At 42.6% G+C, this 19,360-nt stretch overlaps 3 protein-coding genes across 3 annotated transcripts; 2 read left to right on the forward strand and 1 right to left on the reverse strand.

Moving 5' to 3' along the window:
* The first annotated feature begins 2,105 nt into the window (after nt 1–2,105).
* On the forward strand, nt 2,106–9,022 carry kif2c (kinesin family member 2C). Its single transcript, XM_078791614.1, has 21 exons — nt 2,106–2,326; nt 2,406–2,500; nt 2,574–2,675; nt 2,743–2,791; nt 3,601–3,738; nt 3,923–4,033; nt 4,385–4,482; nt 4,567–4,662; nt 4,766–4,820; nt 4,905–5,067; nt 5,703–5,793; nt 5,870–5,933; nt 6,011–6,102; nt 6,178–6,320; nt 6,421–6,634; nt 6,731–6,841; nt 7,967–8,034; nt 8,118–8,196; nt 8,277–8,357; nt 8,447–8,540; nt 8,627–9,022. Exons 1-21 carry the CDS (start codon nt 2,266–2,268, stop codon nt 8,686–8,688), a joined length of 2,067 nt encoding a protein of 688 aa, XP_078647740.1. The 5' UTR covers nt 2,106–2,265; the 3' UTR covers nt 8,689–9,022.
* Nucleotides 9,023–9,600: 578 nt separating this feature from the next.
* Nucleotides 9,601–16,013, forward strand: selenot1a (selenoprotein T, 1a). Its single transcript, XM_058068311.2, has 6 exons — nt 9,601–9,797; nt 11,100–11,210; nt 12,221–12,347; nt 12,673–12,760; nt 15,264–15,430; nt 15,508–16,013. Exons 1-5 carry the CDS (start codon nt 9,658–9,660, stop codon nt 15,386–15,388), a joined length of 591 nt encoding a protein of 196 aa, XP_057924294.2. The 5' UTR covers nt 9,601–9,657; the 3' UTR covers nt 15,389–15,430; nt 15,508–16,013.
* LOC131126107 (glutamate-rich protein 6) lies at nt 15,186–19,340 on the reverse strand. The gene is made up of 11 exons (XM_058068302.2): nt 19,273–19,340; nt 19,113–19,174; nt 18,952–19,050; nt 18,803–18,889; nt 18,543–18,736; nt 18,421–18,476; nt 17,257–17,420; nt 16,986–17,065; nt 16,734–16,892; nt 16,427–16,646; nt 15,186–16,297 (listed from the first exon to the last, which is right to left on the reverse strand). Exons 1-11 carry the CDS (start codon nt 19,289–19,291, stop codon nt 16,040–16,042), a joined length of 1,398 nt encoding a protein of 465 aa, XP_057924285.2. The 5' UTR covers nt 19,292–19,340; the 3' UTR covers nt 15,186–16,039.
* Nucleotides 19,341–19,360: the final 20 nt, after the last annotated feature.

Genomic DNA, 19,360 nt, shown 5'->3' on the forward strand with positions numbered 1-19,360 from the left:
GTGAGTGTGAATGGTTGTTTGTCTATATGTGCCCTGTGATTGGCTGGCCGCCAGTCCAGGGTGTACTTCGCCTCTCGCCCAAAGACAGCTGGGATAGGTTCCAGCACCCCTGCGACCCTTGTGAGGAAAAGCGGTAGAAAATGAATGACTGAATAATCTATTGAACTTTTTAAACCTTTTCCTAATTTTTACGTAATACTGTGAATATATCCAGATAGATACATTTCCACTTATTACGAAATGACCTGTAAAGTGAATGGTTTCACTGTAATAGCCATGATTACAGCTTTTCCAATGTTTTTTTTGTCCAAATAGCACACTACCTGTGGAAAATATGAGGCTCCATATGTAAGCTCACTCACCTTCGTTCCATCATTTCACTTTAAGAGGGGCTGACAACCGTTTTATCAAAATACTTATTTGATGCAAGATAAAAAACAATTTTAATTACATCCTTTGCCGCTAGGGCAAGTTTAGCTTCAGCTAGTGGATGGGAAGTGAAGAGAAATGGGGGGGGGGGGGGGTGTGGGAGTTGGGGGGGCAGCGGGAGGGTGGTGGAGGGGAATGCCACCCACCAAGCCAGTTGCGGAGAGGCTCTGGGGGTTGGGCAGCTCACAGGAAACAGTTGTGGCTCCATCCCAGGCCTCACACCGAGCAGCCCTGGGCCACCCAGTCATCCACAGGCCAGACCCACCAAATGGCCGAGCCCACAGTGATCTGTTTATTTTTCATGCTTTGCTGATGGGAGGAGGGGGTCGAAGGGTGTGTGTGTTCAACCCGAGCTGTTTATTAAACCTTTGATATGTCATACGTCACTTGCGGGAAGTGTGTATACCTGCTTGTATATAGTTTGTCGGGGGCATGAGAGGGTGTTGACACAAAGGAGGGTTTAGACTTTGGAAGGGGATTTGACAGGGGGTAATGGGAAGCCTCACATGCAGAACTGAATTATGGGTCAGTCTCCAGCTGTCCTTGCTTCTTGATGTCATGGGGCGCGGCCACAGAATGGGGGAAGAAAACAACATGGTGCCGATATCATCAGGTGCGATATGGGAAATTGTCCAATTTCACTTAAACAGTCAGAAAATAATTCTTGACTAAAAATATGTTCACTGAAACAGGCCCGGATTTCACCTTCTAAATATGTTTTTTGTTATATTATTTTATTATATTTTATTTTTTTCATTATTAGAGCCCTCTAGACATGACATAGCACCCCTAGAGTCACCTTTACACTCGTATTGCTGCAATATGGTAAACATAATACAAGTAAATAAGCTGTGCACTGACTACTCTATTTCTATATTATTATCTGTTCAAAAGATATGGTACTATGAAGGGTTTTTGAAAATTGACATAAACCAGATGTGATGCTGTGCTGTTCATGTCATGCAATTGTTGTGACTACTCCCTAGTCTGGCTACTGACTTTGGATCGGAGTTGAAGGGCATTCGAGAGGTGGCTGTTTAACATACATGCTTTTTAAAAATTACACCGTCTTACCTTTTAGGAATATCTTTCATTGAGGCGTGAACATATTCTTGACACCTGACCTCCACAGCTTGGGAGTGTATCTGCCCTATAAAAGTAATATAAAATCATTAGCATTTCAGGCTACATTAGCATGGATTGTCTCCTGTTGCTTTTTTTGTTAGATATGTTTATTGCATGATTTATGACCTGCTTCATAAAAGATGCGTTCAATTTTTATTTATAATGATCCACAAATTTTAAAAAATTTAGGGCAGCATGTGTAATATATTTTATGTGAATACACATTTACATAATATTACGTGAATAACGTTTTTTATTAAAATGCTATTCATATGTTGTATTGCTTTTATTATGGTTACTGTTGTACTACTAGGATACATAATTGAGATTGCTATTTTCCATAAATGCACTAGATGGCGGTGTTAATGCCACATTTGACCAAAAGAGTAGAAGAAGAGGAAGACGAAGAAGAAGCAGCAGAATGACGACGGCCAATCAGATTGCTTAACACTCGGAAATAACTCCATTTTAAATTTTGAGCGGCTTTGAAGTGCGAGCGGATAACAAGTTAACAATTGTGACGCATTGAAGATTACGAAAAAGACAAACGTAAAGTAAGAAATCAGACCGGAAGACGATTCAATGCCAATACGGGCGTTTTAATCGATTCAAGCGGGGCTATACGTTTTGACAGTAGCAGCATCGTTTTAGCATTAGTTTAAGCTAGCACACTGTGGCTTTCTTCTTACAGTACAACCAGAAAGCGTGACAATGGAGTCCAGGCTGTCTCGACTGCTTGTTGGACATTCGGTGCAGATCAGTCGCAGCGATGGTGAGTCGATGATGATATATTGCTCTGCTTTAAGACGCCATCATAGGTGTCAGCTCTGAAGTTTGACTTGTTTACGTAGGCCGCGTCCACCTTGCAACGGTGAAGTCTGTGGATAACGTCAAGTCCACTGTCATGACTGAGTGGAAGGAGTTAGATACGTATCGAGGGAAAGAGGTCGGTCAAAACATGTAAGTAGTGTGTCATATCATCAGAAGTTGACAATCCCGTTTCTTGCACTTCGATCCAGATTGATGTGGGGGAGTTATGTGTACTCAATCCAGAGCTGCTGCCCAAAATACAAGATGTCATGAACAAACCTGCTCAGCCACCCAGCCCTCCTCCAGAGAAAGTGTGTGTTTACACCAAAACAACGCCATGTACAGTGGATGTTTTCATTGTTTTTGTGCCTTCCTCAGAAGTACGAGGGTCGACTACGCTCATCGAGGATTCCTGGCCCGCCCTCCTGTACGTAATTAAACTGGACTTGTCTAAATGTGTATTATGAATTGGTGACCAGATTGCTTGCTTCCCCCGTAAAGCCTCAACTCCAGCAGTGACCAAGGCTGACATGTCAGGTCAGCTAGGTGTTCTCCCTCCCTCTTATTCAGGGCTGGCTCCTGGCTTAAAAACTCATATGTCTTTGTTTAGGGCCACAGCCACATGATCAGAAAGGTTCTGACCACTTTCAAGGCACTTTAGATGTACAATGTTTATGCTTTCACTACTAGGGGCATGGATACTGGAGGTGTTATGTTTGATAAGCAACATAAGTCAAACCCAAGTAATATTTAAGACAACAATCGGGACAAAGAAAGCCTAGAGCCAGCACTGCTCTTCTTGCAAATCACCGATCCTGTAATACTGCTTCACTGGTGCAAAACACAAATGGGATGTAGTTGTAATTCTAGCAAATGGTAGCCAGCAACCACTGATTTTTACACCTTCCTCCTCCTACAATCAAGTGACAAGCAATAATACACACAGGTGCATCTCAGTAAATGTGAATATCGTGCAAATAAATCACTATAAAAGTCACTGTAATCGTCAGAATTATTCAGAAATTCATTCTTGAAATATTTCACTCTGTAGTGAATTTGTAGAATATAGGAGTTTATTGAGATGCACCTGCACATTCTTTGGTTTGGGTCTCACCGGGGAAACCTGTGGATAGAAGTTCAATCTAGTATTATTCAGTTGTGATTCTGTTGCTTCTGTAATAACCTCAGGTGTTGCTTTTATGTTTGATTTTGTTTTTTGTTTTTTTTTCCTTTCAGTTTTAAGCCGGCCTCAGGTCAGGCAGACTTGCAGATTCCAGTCCCGGGCTCTTGTCGCTCAGCAGGGCTCATCTTCGGAGGAACCTACTGAGATGGTCTCCTCTGGACCTCCCACTTCATTGGTCCTCACAAACTCTGGTTGGTAGAAATCTTCTAGAAGTATGGCCCATATTTGTATTATTTGATGGCCAACATCTAGCTTTGATGCTGGGAGGAGAAAAGTGCTTCAGCATCATTTAAAAGTACATTTTGCACAATAGTGGACCTATAATAAGGACAAATGCTTTTTAGCCCTATATTAATTCTCTTTTGCCTTGTCCAGTGATTCGGAATGATCAAAAGGAGGCTAAAGCAGCCACGTCGCTGCCTTTTGTCAGAGAGGCTATAAAGGAAAATGATGAACCGGTGAAGAATCCTCCATCCTCTGCTAAAGGTCAGTATTGGGGATGCACATAATTTGAATTTCCTGGCACCAAGAAATTGGATATTTACCAATATTGATTTGACAGCTCTGTTTACTTTGAAATGCTGCCACGCCAAAAGAGTCTGCTAGAAGTATATCCACGAATGTGGCTGTCTCCACACATGCAGCACCACATACATAGGCGCTCAGGCTTGACACATCCATGGTCTTCCTTCTGACTTATACTGTTCGTTTTCAGTGATGTAAAACTGTATTGCATCAGACTGATGTTTTGCTTAATAAGCTGGTAATTTGTCATCTGGTGTGTTCTGGTTTTCAAAGTGCATTTGAGTCACAGTGACAACTTTTTTTTTTCCTCAGGCAGAAGGAAGACCGTGGCTCCTCAAGAGCTCAACAAAGGCAACAAAAGACTCTCTTGCATTGTCAAACCCACTGAAATTCAGACCAAGAAGGGCAAGGTTGGTAGTCATCTATGCGGTCCCCCCGTCCGGTTTTTGATTGAAATGTATGAGTCAAAATGTACACTTCCTCTGCCTTCTTAGTTCAAAGAGGCGTCGCGGCCCAACCAGAAATTCTACGAAATGATCCAAGACTTCAGGGAAACCCTGGAAATCATCCCGCTATCGACAGATGATGTGGTAAGATTTTATTCAAAGACGAACTTGAATAACTAAATGTTATGAGCCTTTTTAAAATTTTTGTTTCATATGTCTTTTTGCATTTTTGTGTTTATTTTTGCAGATTGAACCTCACAGGATTTGCGTGTGTGTCCGTAAACGACCCCTGAACAAGCAAGGTATCCACGATGTACAGTCAGTGTCATTTTGCTGTCCCCTTTTCACAAGCCTGAAGAGCCTTTTCTCTTGCTGTGTGTTTCTAGAGCTCAATAGAAAGGAGATCGATGTGGTCTCTGTACCCGGAAGAGGTGGCCTGTTGGTCCATGAGCCAAAGCAGAAAGTGGACCTCACCAAGTACTTGGACAATCAAATCTTCCGGTTCGACTACTCCTTTGATGAAACAGCCACCAATGACTTGGTCTACAGGTATTGTTATTATTTCATTTTTTTTTTCCAGAGAAACCGTAGCAGATTTATTTAACTTGGACATAAATGTTTATTGTTTGTATAATCAAAGCTTTTATTATTGTGAAATTTGGTCTGTTTTCTTTATAAATGCAATTAAGGTGCCAAAATTAAATGTGTTGTAGGGCAGTGGTTCAGTTTTTGTTTTCTGCCATACTCCTACTGGGGCACAGGAATATTTTGAATTAGCAGTTTGTGAGTCCCTGGAAACATTCATTCATTTTCTACCGCTTATCCAATCACGAGGGTCGCAGGGGTGCTGGAGCCTATCCCAGCTGTTTTTGGGCGAGAGGCGCGGTACACCCTGGACTGGTTGCTAGCCAATCACAGGGCACATATAGACAAACAACCATTCACACTCACATTCATACCTATGGACAATTTGGAGTCACCAATTAACCTAGCATGTATTTGGAATGTGGGAGGAAACCGGAGTACCCGGAGAAAACACACGCATGCACGGGGAGGACTCCTCACAGAGATGGCCTGAGGGTGGAATTGACCCTGGTTTCCTAGCTGTGTGGCCTGCGGTCCTGGAAACAACCCACTGGAAATTTCGATTAAAAAAAAATAATAATGCCTCTTGTGATTTTCAGGTTCACTGCAAAACCTTTGGTGCAGTCTATCTTCGAAGGTGGTATGGCCACATGTTTTGCCTACGGTCAGACAGGAAGTGGGAAGACGCATGTAAGTGAATTGGGCGTTAAGATTGCGTTTGTAACATGATTTGATGAAAAATGTGGGGGGATTTTTTTGCATGTAGACAATGGGAGGTGATTTTTCAGGCAAGCAGCAGAACTGCGCCAAGGGAATCTACGCTTTAGCAGGTAGAACTCACAGGAATGCTAATTAATTCTAGTTTTAATTCCCTGACATAATATTCTTCACATTTTCTCCCTTCTAGCTCAGGATGTGTTCGCCTGTCTCGGTCACAGGAGGTATGCCAACCTGGATCTGTCTGTCTACGTCAGCTTCTTTGAGATCTACAACGGCAAAGTAAGAAACACCTCTTCTTTCTGTTTCTCTGTCAGGTTCTAATTCAGTCGCCCTATTGCTGTTTTTTGTGTCCAGGTATATGACCTGCTAAATAAGAAGGCCAAGCTCCGTGTGCTGGAGGACGAGCGTCAGCAGGTACAAGTCGTGGGCCTGGAGGAGGTCTATGTGTCCACAGCGGATGAGGTCATAAAGATGATCCAGCAAGGCAGTGCAGCAAGGTACAAGCTGAAGGCTTTCACCTTAAATCTGCCCTTGACAGAAACAAAGTCAGACAAGTTCTGCATCAACATCATTGCTTCCCTTTTTTCCTCCTTCTAGGACATTTGGCCAAACCTCGGCCAACGCCAACTCCTCGCGCTCCCATGCCGTCCTCCAGATTGTCCTCAGGCGCAACAACCGCACAAACACACTGCACGGCAAGTTCTCCCTGGTCGACTTGGCCGGCAATGAGCGCGGCACGGATGTCTGCAGCAATGACCGCGCCACTTTGGTGGAGACGGCCGAGATCAACCGCAGTCTCTTGGCTCTAAAGGTGCACTAGGCAATAATCAATCTAAACATGTGGATCATGCATTTGGTACATAAGAACTTCATCATAGGACCCTTTCCTCTTTCTCCTAAACAACAGGAGTGCATCCGGTCACTTGGCATGAACAGTGATCACATTCCTTTCAGGATGAGCACTTTGACCAAGGTCCTTCGGGATTCCTTCATCGGAGAGAATTCCAGGATCTGCATGGTATGTAAACATGACACATGTTAACCTTAGGGCAATACAGTCCTCCTTCGCCACTTTGGATTTTAATTTCACGCTTCACTCTTATCACGGTTATTCAAGATTATTAAGATTATTAAGTAATAAATCATGCTGATGTGTGGTTGAATACAGCCTATTAGTCAAATCATATAGTACATGTTTAAGCTAGTGTTATATAAGGTATTCAAAAGACACACAAGACATTGTAGTATTCTACGTTAGCAACTGTGTGTCAGTAATGTTGTGACGTATGCTGACACACAGAATCACGTATCGCCATAGCAACAGGCTTTTTATTGCAGGTTTGAATTATCTCACAAAAGACTGTTGTGGCCATAACCCACGGCAAGATCTTTATTCTGAATCCCCCGACGTCGCTTCCTTTCCCCACTCCTGGAACACACTTCTTGGAACACATTTCTAGAAACACACGCAAGCACAAGTCCTATTCATGTTTTGAATGCCTTATTTACTATTAACTTAACTGTAGAGTAATACGAATGTTAAGATGACTATAGGGGTGTTATTTCATGTCAAGAAGGCTCTAATGTTAAAAGGTAGTGCCTCCTCGCTACTTTGTTAGCACACTAGCAGATACTGTTGTTGTGATGACATGGGCGCTATCTGGTCGCTGCTGGATGGGCGTGCTGGAATCTGAGTGCCAAAATTGGAGGTTTGAGATGCAGGCCGATTTTTTTTTTGTTTTTCTCCGCTTTGAGAGGAGCCACATGTGGTGGCACGGGCATCTGGTAAGGATGTCTCTCGGGCGCCTCCCTGGGGAGGTCTTCCGGGCACGTCCAACCGGTAGAAGGCCTCGGGGAAGACCCAGGACACTTTGGAGAGACTCCCAAGAGTCTCCCAACTGGCCTGGGAACGCCTTGGCATCCGCCGGAAGGAGCTGGGCGAAGTAGCAGGGAGAGGGAAGTCTGGGCTTTCCTGCTTAGGCTGCTGCCCCCGCAACACAACTTGGGATAAGCGAAGGATGGATGGAGGCACAGACATGGATTTGATTGTGCTGCTGTTTTCTGAACGGGCTGTCTGCAATACAAAGTGTGTGACTTTACCGTGGATTACATGCTTGCTTTTTCCGCCTCGTTTCCTGATCAGATCGCTATGGTGTCCCCAGGAATGGCTTCATGTGAATATACAATGAACACACTACGTTACGCTGACAGGTACATTGAAAAATACATTTTACATATTTGTATGGGATTATACTGTGTTGTTTTTTTTAAACAAGATTTCATGTGTTCAACAGAGTGAAGGAGTTGAATGGTAATTCCAAAGTCAGCGGAGAGGCCAAAGTTCAGGAGCCTGTCGACTGCTCTTCAGAGGAGGTCAGCATGTCCGGCTTCAAGCTAATACTAACACTAAAGCAAACTAAAGAGGTGTTTTACTTATGGCTTGTGTGTCACAGGACGCTGTTGTGGACAGGAGCGTGTACGACGCCATAAGCCATGTGGCGGAACTAGAGGAGAACGTTTATGCAGAGCTTCAGGTAGTCTGTCTTTATTTTGCAGCACCATTTTTAAATAAAAATGAATTCAAATTTGTCTGAACACATTGTTTTTAACTATTGTCTCTCAGAGGGCCACTGAGCTGGTAAAGGCAATGGAGCAAACTTCTTATAACATCGAAGCAGGACTCCCACACCTGATGGACTACTCTCAGAAGTTATTGGGTTTGTGCAAATCCTGAAATCAATGTGGAATGTGATGGACTACCTCTCTGTGATTAATACTAACTCTCCATCATCACCATCAACAGACACTGTCCTGGCATTGCAGACCGCTGTAGCAGACGAGAGAAAGGCAAGGCTCAACCACTGAGTCGTAAATCAACATCAATGGCTTCAGATGCAATTACTTGATGGATTTATTGTTTTGTGTATTAAATGAATGGAATGCAAGCACTAACTAAAATGTTCCATGCATTTTGCAGCACACTGCAACTGTGGGGGTAACAATTGCAACTCTTTTGGCATTGGTTTGAGTTTAAGGTTTTTATATATATATATGTGAAATTCATACAAATGTATCCTAAATAAAGATTTTCCTCGTTTCTTAATTTAGTCATGCATACATTTTGTGAAAAGTTTCTAACTTCGTGTAGTCAAAAGTTAATTGCTACATCTGCCTGATACTATTGTGTAACTTTTTTTGCCAAATGTTTTATAACTGTTTATGTCTGATTACACAACTTTAGAGGCATTGTAACATGACATGCTGGTCCTAAATGCTTAAATGCATTAATAAATGGTTGAAGTTGCAGTTTCAAAAAGGTTTAAAGTGTTGAAATTATAGCTAATAATAAAGACCCAAGCCTTCAGCCTTCGGCTGTGTTTTTGCATGATATTCTTGGTTATTGCAATGAACCTGTAAATAAACTAGTGAAATGACTTGACAATTAAAGGAAGGGCAGTTGAAAGGGGACTGTTAACACAACCTGCGGCACATATGGAGAGGAATAAGCTTTGGATGGGCAGTGAGTAATTTTTTTGTGTGTGTTGGATTTGTGCAGCCCTTGTGTGTATTTTGACTGCCTGAATGCTAGTTATTTGATTTTTTAATCAATATAATGCAAATTAATAAAGGAACAGCGTTACCTTAGATTAAAACTTGCTATAATTCAGTTTCGTAATTGCAGTTGTAGTTTGACTGCCAAGGCGCTAGATGGTGCTAAACCAAGTGTACACGTGTATTTACGTCGCTGTTGTGCCAGTGAAGAAAAGCCAGGGACCAACCATTCACCTGCCCCTAAAGCTCAACAAGCCTCAGTCGGGAAACACCCCGGAAAGAATGGCGATGAACTGGCTACGCTTTTCTGTCCTCGTCTTCGGGGTTTTGTCGCTGTGCCTCGCCACGTCTGGTGACACCAGTGGTGTGAAGAAGATGAAAATGCAGTTCGCTGCAGGGCCCCTGCTGAAGTTTCAAATTTGGTGAGCGAACGAGCGGAAAATGTGGCGAGTCATCGCAAGCTAGCAGACATCAACGGAACGTAGTGGCTAATCTCCTAGCTAGCTAATGATAGTTCTAAACCGTTCTCTTTTATCTACTTCCGGCCAGTTATAAGTGGAAAAGAAGGCCTCGAGTCCTTATTTTTGTCAAAACACGTGATTTAAAGAAACAGTAAGTGTCTTGAAATACAGTCATGTTTACGATGCGTTTTGAGCCGCGCTACAGTCTTTTATGTAATTTGCGTAACATTGCGAAACATTAACTAAGAATTAACTAAGATAAAAGGTTCATCCAAACACAGTATATTTTGTACTGAAAAAAAATTAAGCAAACCAAAGTAACTGTTCCGCAGGAGACATGTCACACAACCACACACCCATTAGCTATGTTTGTTGTCAGCTAATATTAGCAATTTGGCAAAGTTTAGCTGCTAACCTTTGCTATCATTGAATTAGGGATGTAGCTATTGAGTATTCCACTGCAAATTCCTTCGAGTAATTGGATAAAACACATTTTGCTTGGTTAGAGCACTTGTACAAGCAAAAATACATATTTTACTTAATCATGACATACCAATTGGTTATTTTTTTTAGATAGCGGTTTATTTCATGAATTCACATTGTACATTGGCACAAATGGTATTTATCCACCATGCACTAAAGGCACAGGACTTGGGAAGGTTAATACGACGAGCCTCATTGTGAACACGGGAAAACACCATGGGACGACAAAAAGTGATAGCATACAACAGGTGGTGGCGAGTGATGTGGGATTTTAACTAGGGGTACAACGATTCTGTATACAATTTTAATAAAACGTGTATAAATACGTAAGAAATTATGAGCCCCACATTGTGAAGTCAGACTGAAGAGAAAGCTAGCCCTCCACACGGCTTATATTATGTTTAGTGCAGTACGTACGATAACGTTCAGCGACATTAAATGTATCTTCCTGCTCTTTCAACTAAACATCCGCATTGGTGATGTTAAGGGTGCTACGATTCCTCAAGGCAGAAAGAAAATACATTTTCGTAATTAGGATACTCAAATTACTCCAGGAATCATTTCACCACTACATGGAATGTCTAGCATTGTAACCTCACCAGGACTCAAAATTGTTGTTTGTGTATGTGCACACACTAGTTACATTTGATGCTATAGTTTCTTATCTCTCTAACACATTTTAACACAAGATTTCAACTCATGCAGTATTATGAGGTCATGGTTCATTTAGTAGCCTGATGTGCACTAGTTTCTGTAACTTTATTGTTTGTGTTCGTGCAGCATCTCCTGAGGGTACAAGCGGGTGTTTGAGGAGTACACGCAGGCTTTGTACCAGCGGTACCCAGACATCCGCATTGAGGGGGAGAACTACCTTCCTATACCCGTCTATCGGTAAGCAAGAGATTATCTGGTGGATTGTAAGCTTCTTTGTCACAGTGGTTTGAGAAATGGACCTGGATTATTGTCTCATGCAAAATACTTCAGCTTTTACTGTGACCGCCTCATGAATACTGTACTAGGTGATTCACTACAGACTGCATTAGTGAAGACGAATGCTTTTAGGCTACAATGGCCAAGTTGTTAGGCGTTAATAAGACCCCGGGGTCTGCATGAGTTGTGCTGGTAATAAACACACCAGTGACCTGAAAAGGAACCTTTCAGGGTGAGCACGGTTCCTTCTGTGATGCTGGTAAAACATTTATTAATAGCTGTTAAGTCACACATTTAACTATAACAAAACAAGGAAAGACATTTTGGACTCACACCTAACTATGAAGACACGGGATGGATGTGTTATGCATAAAGGTTGGTTTATGTTGGTTTATGTTTCACTGTCAAAATTCCTTCTGTATTGCATTTTCAAGTCTAATAAATTGTGTAATTGTAAATATTTTTTAAACGCAATAATTTCCCTCCCCTTTCCTCAAGGAAACATGACATTTTATTTAAATACTAATACCACACCTTGTAAAAGGTGTGTCCAAACCTTTCATATCAGGGGCCACATTCTGCCTCCGCGTCAGGTTTTTTGTAATCATTGGCACCAACATTTGAACTTTTTCTTTCTTTGCTACATTCCCCCTTTTTGCTCTTTTGTCCCCATTTGGAAATACATTAAAACATGGACTGCTGGCCACAAATGCCCCCCCGGCCATACTTTGGACACCACTGGCCTATTATGTGATTTTAAAAATACATATTTAAAAGCTTTACATTTGAAATTGGGGGAAAATGGATGATTGTGTTATGAATGGTATTAACAGTACATGCGTCTATATGTACAATTAAGCCACACCCATCAGAATATATGCAGGCTATCCGGAGGGGTTTGAACACATTTAACATAATCACATAAGGTCTGTTTGTTCAAGCTGGCGTCTTGTCTGTCATCTCTCCCTCAGGCATATTGCTTCTTTCCTGTCTGTCTTCAAACTGCTGGTGATCGGTCTCATCATTATTGGGAAGGATCCGTTTGCCCTGTTTGGTGTTCAAGCCCCAGGTATCTGGGAGTGGGGCCAGGGAAATAAGGTACAGTTGTACGCCTTCTATATGGAACAGTGTTGATTGTCATGGTTGGAGTTTGCAGCAGCGAAGATCTGCACTGCATCACAATGAGTGCTGTGTGTTATCATAGATCACATGACACATAACATATTGTGTGGCAAGTATAGTGCAAGCCCATGGGCTTTAATTAGCCCGTCTACTGTGTATTGCCTCATCAGGAAGTTCCATTAGTGTTCAGGGCCAATGATGGGTGTGTTTGGATATCGTGCTTAAATGAGTCTTAGGAGGTGTTATGGATCATTTCTTAGTTTGTTTTTTTTTTTTTAATGTTCCTTCCCACTACTTTCAGATATATGCGTGCATGATGGTGTTCTTCTTCAGCAATATGATCGAAAATCAGCTGATGTCCACAGGGGCTTTCGAAATCACATTAAATGGTAAGTGTGTTGTGGTCAATGCGACCACATGGGTCAGTAATGCTATGAATACTTAAGAGTGGAACCTTGGTTAGCGTCATTAAGCCATTCCAGATGGTCCAAACACTGATAAACGTACACTAAAGCAATACATTTTTCCCATAAGAAATCATGTCAAACTAATTAATCTGTTCCAGAAAGCCAAAAAAGTTAATGCAGGGTTCCTACACAAGAATAGGAAAGTATTTTTATGAATTTCTCAGTGGAAAATGGAAAGTCATGTGTGTGAGTGTCTTGAGAATAACTTGAAAAGACACGGATCTATATATTTTCGCTTAGCTTTTAGCTAAGATGTTTGTGCTCACAATAGACAACGTATTCCGAAAAAAATTGGGTAAGATTGACAAGTTAAATAGCCCGTCCTCTGTTTTTAACACATTTATATACAGTGCATCCGGAAAGTATTCACAGCGCTTCACTTTTTCTACATTTTGTCATGTTACAGCCTCATTCCAAACTGTATTAAATTAATCTCTTACCTCAAAATTCTACACAAAATACTCCATTAGAACAATGTGAAAAAAGGTTTTTTGACATGTTTTGAATTTATTAAAAATAGAAAACAAAAAAATCACATTTGCAAGTATTCACAGCCTTTGCTTAATACTTTGTTGATCCACCTTTGGCAGCAATTACAGCCTCAAGTCTTTTTGAATATGATCCCACAAGTTTAGCACACCTATCTTTAGGCAGTTTTGCCCATTCTTCTTTGCAATAAGTCTCAAGCTCCATCAGGTTGGATGGGAGACGTCTGTGCACAGCCATTTTCAGATCTCTCCAGAGATGTTCGATCGGATTCAAGTCTGGACTCTGGCTGGGCCACTCCAGGACATTCACGGAGTGGTTCTGAAGCCAATCTTTTGAGATCTTGGCTGTGTGCTAATGTCTACTGTCTGTATGGTCAAGGTACATGACCAGTCTACTGAGGTCAAGAGCGCTCTGGAGCAGGTTTTCATCCAGGATATCTCTATATATTGCTGCATTCATTTTTCCTTCTATCCTGACTAGTCTGCCAGTTCCTGCTGCTGAAAAACATCCCCACAGCATGATGCTGCCACCACCATGCTTCACTGTAGGGATGGTATTGGCCTGGTGATGAGCAGTGCCTGGTTTCCTCCAAACATGGCGCCTGGCATTCACACCAAAGAGTTCAATCTTTGTCTCATCAGACCAGAGAATTTTGTTTCTCATGGTCTGAGAGTCATTCAGGTGCTTTTTGGCAAATTCCAGACGGGCTGCCATGTTCCTTTTACTAAGGAGTGGCTTTCGTCTGGCCACTCTACCATACAGGCCTGATTGGTGGATTGCTGCAGAGATGGTTGTCCTTCTGGAAGGCTCTCCTCTCTCCACAGAGGAACGCTGGAGCTCTGACAGAGTGACCATCGGGGCCTTGGTCACCTCCCTGACTAAGGCCCTTCTTCCCCGATCGCTCAGTTTAGAAGGCCGGCCAGCTCTAGGAAGAGTCCTGGTGGTTCCAAACGTCTTCCATTTACGAATAATGGAGGCCACTGTGCTCATTGGGACCTTCAAAGCAGCAGAAAATTTTCTGTATCCTTCCCCAGATTTGTGCCTCAAGACAATCCTGTCTCGCAGGTCTACAGACAGTTCTTTTGACTTCATGCTTGGTGTTTGTGCTCTGACATGCACAGTCAACTGTGGGACCTTATATAGACAGGTGTGTGCCTTTCCAAATCATGTCCAATCAACTGAATTTACTGCAGGTGGACTCCAATTAAGCTGTAGAAAGATCTCAAGGATGATCAGTGGAAAAAAGATGCACCTGAGCTCAATTTTGAGCTTCATGGCAAAGGCTGTGAATACTTATGTAAATGTGATTTCTTAGTTTTCTATTTTTAATAAATTCAAAAAAAGTAAAAAAAAAAACAAAACTTTTTCACATTGTCATAATGGAGTATTTTGTGTAGAATTTTGAGGTAAGAGATTAAATTAATACAATTTGGAATGAGGCTGTAACATGACAAAATGTGGAAAAAGTGAAGCGCTGTGAATACTTTCCGGATACACTGTAGTTTCACAATTACAGTTGCAGAAGATGCGTCTCAGTTATACCTTGATTGAAGACGTAATTGTTGACAGCGAGTGATTCAGGAGACCCGAGTCACATTCATGTTTTGCTATGAGTTATTTCTTGACTCAACTTCTTTATTAAAATTCTGGCACCTGCGACTTTGTTTGCCTCCATTGTGGGTTTTTTATGTAGCCGTGATCAAAAGAAAAGATGAGGCTTGTGGTGTAACTGTTTGTTAGCAAAGACCTAGTCGCCTGATGATGACATCATAGACAGGTGACAGCGCTGACTTCAGGTTCCTGTTACCATGTAGTATCAACTGGAAAATATGCGCAAACCTAGGCAAAATTTGGCATACATTTTCATCACTAACCGAGGTGCCACCACTGTATGTTGATAGTTGTGTGGAATTATGAACAAAATTTGTCTATGTAGATGTGCCAGTGTGGTCCAAATTGGAGTCTGGTCACCTGCCCTCCATGCAGCAACTGGTGCAGATCCTGGACAATGAGATGAAGATGAATGTCCACATGAACACAATGCCACACCACCACTCCTAACACCGCTCTTCACTGTGTGGCAGCAGCTAAAAGCCCCTCCATGTAAGGACGTGTTTGACTTCAATGTTTCTATATTGTAAGGTAAGGCTAAGCTAAAGTCTCTGTGTGCTTCTGTCTAGGTTTGAGGTGGGACTCTCCTGGGGCTGTGACGGGATGTTTATGAAGGTCTGCGCTGAAGGCAGGAAGACTGCCAGCACAGACTGGATGCCCTCATTGTCGTCACCATGCCCCTTAGGGATGCCCCACCACTGACGCCAGAGTGGGATTCACAGCGCGCCTGCCAGCCAGTTGGTCCTTTTCTTGTACTATTTACTTCTTACCCCAGCAGATATCACATTAGGAGAGATTTGACATCCATGAGTGCATCTTCAGTAGTCTTTAACTGGTTGCATATTATTGATCATTGTGATTGAATTAATTATCATTTATACCACTGAGCCAAATGTAGAATTATTAAAGGTTTATTCTAAGAGTATCTAATGCCCTGTAGAAATGCACATTTTGTCATGCTATTGTCAAAATAACATTGGAGAAATTGTTTTGCTATGATTTCTGAGTAATTTTTATATTTGCATAACTTGGAATGAGTTGATACGATGAATAAAAGCTATTGTAACTGTGGAAACAGTGGTCTTCTCTCAAGTTTTTGGTTTAGACACAGTCTTGAAGGCAGCCCTGGATGAAGGTGCGTTCATGCTGGCTCATCAACATGTTGGTGCTGACCTCCAGAAGCCTTTTGCCAAAAGCACGGATGCTCGGGGCCGGAATGGTCTTCTGTTGCAAGGGTGTTACCAGGCTCCAGTTGAGATGCTGGATGCACTGGTGGAGCTTCACTTTGGCCGCCAGCACAAAGAGCTCATCCTTCAGTACCGATGGTCCGCAAGAAGGCCTCTCTTTTGTGCATTTACACTGTGGGAAACAGGCATTTTTCTGTGTAACCTTTAACACTAAACTGAGATACACTGAGCCTGCTAAACTAAAACTGTGCAACAGACACTGAATGTAGTTTTATTCAAATAAGGAATACATCAGGCTTACCTGAGCACTGCAGCTACCCACGCTACACCTTGCTTGTTGACCATTGGCCAGGAAGGAGACAAACACTTGGTCCTTCCCCAGCACTCGAATCCCAACATTTCTATTGAGGGACAGGAAGAGTGGAGGCAGGTGAGGTGGGGGAAGGGTTTTCCAGGTCCAGCGACGGACTCTGGCGCTGGTCTCATCCAAACACTGACCACCTAGTCTATTCAGACTCAACCTAAAAGACAATCAGCATATTCAGTATGCTTTGATATCGGTCAATAATCATATATTAGTCAATATATCCTTTTTACCATCTGTTTACCATATTTTTCCATTTCTGTGGTAACAGGTCGCCATGCCATTGGACTGGAAGATGGCTCGAATCGGTCGATGGGGTGTGAGGCTCTCGTCATACAATATGCAAACCCTTCCTTTGTCTTTGGTCACCACAACAACAAGAGCCACGAGGCCGCTGGGGTAACTGTCCACACTGATAAGGATGGTTTGACAGCATGTGCGATGTACAAAACATTTTTCAAGGTATAATCTGATTATTTTTGCAGTGACTGGATACAAGAGCTGAGCTGAGCCATCTGGGAACATGTTGACAAAGGTCTTGCCGTTCATGTAAAACTTCTGTTGAAATTCCCCGTCCTGACAAAACAACGTATGAAGGTAGAATTCTTCTCATAAATTGTACAGTATGTTTGCATGATAATGATGCAAAAAAGGGTTGCATTGTTTGGCAAACATACTTTGGAGGATAGGATTATTTTTTAATTGGCGTACCGCTGGTGGAACTCACGCCTGTGATGGGCATATGATTGGTTTGCTATTAGTCTCACCTTATGATGACATATACCAAAAGGAGTTGGCTTGTGGTCGCAAACAAACATGCTGGCCTCCTCCTTTATGTGCACAACATTTTCAGTCAGGTTACGATTGACCAACCAACACGGTTGATCTGCACATGCACCGAACCGGAAGCTGAGGACGTTTATTTCAGGGGCTGTTGGACAACAAAGGTATATGTTATTTATTCTAAAGTCCTTCACCATGTCCTTTGCAAAAAAATACTTTACATTTCATAGGATTTTTCCAGATGGGGGTGCTTGCATTAAGCTCCAAGATGAACGTAAAAGGCAACTGTATTTTGTTTTACAGGTCCAAATCAATGTTAATATCCATAATTATGGATTAATTCATTCATTTTCTACTGCTTTTCCTCACAAGGGTCGCGGGGGTGCTGCAGCCTATCCCAGCTGTCTTCAGGCGAGAGGCGGGGTACACCCTGGACTGGTCGCCAGCCAATCACAGGGCACATATAGACAAACAACCATTCACACTCACATTCATACCTATGGACAATTTGGAGTCGCTAATTAACCTAGCATGTTTTTGGAATGTGGGAGGAAAACGGAGTACCCGGAGAAAACCCACGCATGCACGGGGAGAACATGCAAACTCCACACAGAGATGGCCGAGGGTGGAATTGAACCCTGGTCTCCTAGCTGTGAGGTCTGCGCGCTAACTACTTGACCACCGACGCTGGCCCTTTAAGGCTGGCCCTTTAAGGCTGGCCCTTTAAGGCTGGCCTTACTTGACCACCGTGCCGCCCCATAATTATGGATATTTAATAAAATTATTGGTCCCATGTGTACACCACCCACAAAAAAGTACATTTTATTTGTTTATTTTTTCAGCAAATAAGCTAAGATAGCATGACAATGCTGCTACAATGTGAGTCTAATGTTAGCACCATAGCTAATGATTGTGTCCCCCTCTAGTGCAGCTCTGTCTTAAAGAGGTGTGGACAAACACAGCTCATTTGCATTAAAGCTACACACACAAAATGACGTGTTCCCAAAAAACACTTTTCTTTCAAATCACTTCCAATACAGTACACAGTACACAGTAAACACTGAAACTGATTTAAAATAGTTGAAAAATAGTACAGTATAATATGACTTCAATGTGATAATAATGATGAAGCTTGTCTGTTTACTCACATGTGTCTGTCCGTTGTTGGACTGCCTCATCGCCCCTCTTCCATCCTGATCGCTCCCTGACGGAAGAAATGACTTAGATGAATTTCTTACTATCAGTGCCTGCTAAATCCTTCGAAGAACACCTCATTCCACGTTGCAGTTCCAGGCTCATACTGCGGGCTTTCTTCTCTCTGAGAAGCGCGTCTGCAAGTTGCGTGGTGGGCTTTCCTGGCCTCATGCTGGGGGACGCTTCCTGTTCGGCCTCCGCCAAAGGCCTCTTCTTCACCAGAGCCATGCACAGTTTCTGGCGCTCGGTGCAGCAGAAGCCTGGCACCACCTAAAGGTACATGATGGACGTGAGCTGAGTTGATGGAGTGTTTAGGTCCCCAGAGTTGAGTCTTACCTCCATCTCCTCTTCCCATCTCACGTCCAGCAAAGGCCAGGCGGTCTTGTTGCAGTACTCGCACTTTCCCAGCCATTCAAATGGAGGCTGCAACCACATGAGGGAGCGTTTAGGTTCTTTACTATTGAGGATACATTTTGTTTCACTACCTCTGAATGACTGTCTGCTGTGTTGAGCCTGGGGTTGTCAGACTCGCGGTAGTAGCTCAGAACTCCTGCTCTGATGCAGCGGCTGGGTGGGTCTGCACTCTATAGAGAATCACATTAGCGGGAAAGTGATGATCGTAGTGGATGCATGGAAATATACTCACATAGTTGTTTAGGTCATGGAGGAGCTCGCAGAGATCATGTTCTAACTTTGCAACCGCATTATCTAATGACAAAACATTTTTAGAATCAATTCAAGAAGCCCAGAGAGCACAAGTAGATGTAACCCACCATATTTTTGCATTATACCAGGAGAAAACTCACCGGAAAAGCTGGACCTCATCTTTTTTTCTCTACTTTGTTCCTCTCCAGACTTCACTCACGTCTTGTGCAACGCTTCTATCGTGCAATA

Source organism: Doryrhamphus excisus, linkage group LG6, assembly GCF_037039965.1.
Source record: "Doryrhamphus excisus strain RoL-2023G ecotype Guam linkage group LG6, RoL_Dexc_Guam_v1.1, whole genome shotgun sequence".
Taxonomy (NCBI): Eukaryota; Metazoa; Chordata; class Actinopteri; order Syngnathiformes; family Syngnathidae; genus Doryrhamphus; species Doryrhamphus excisus.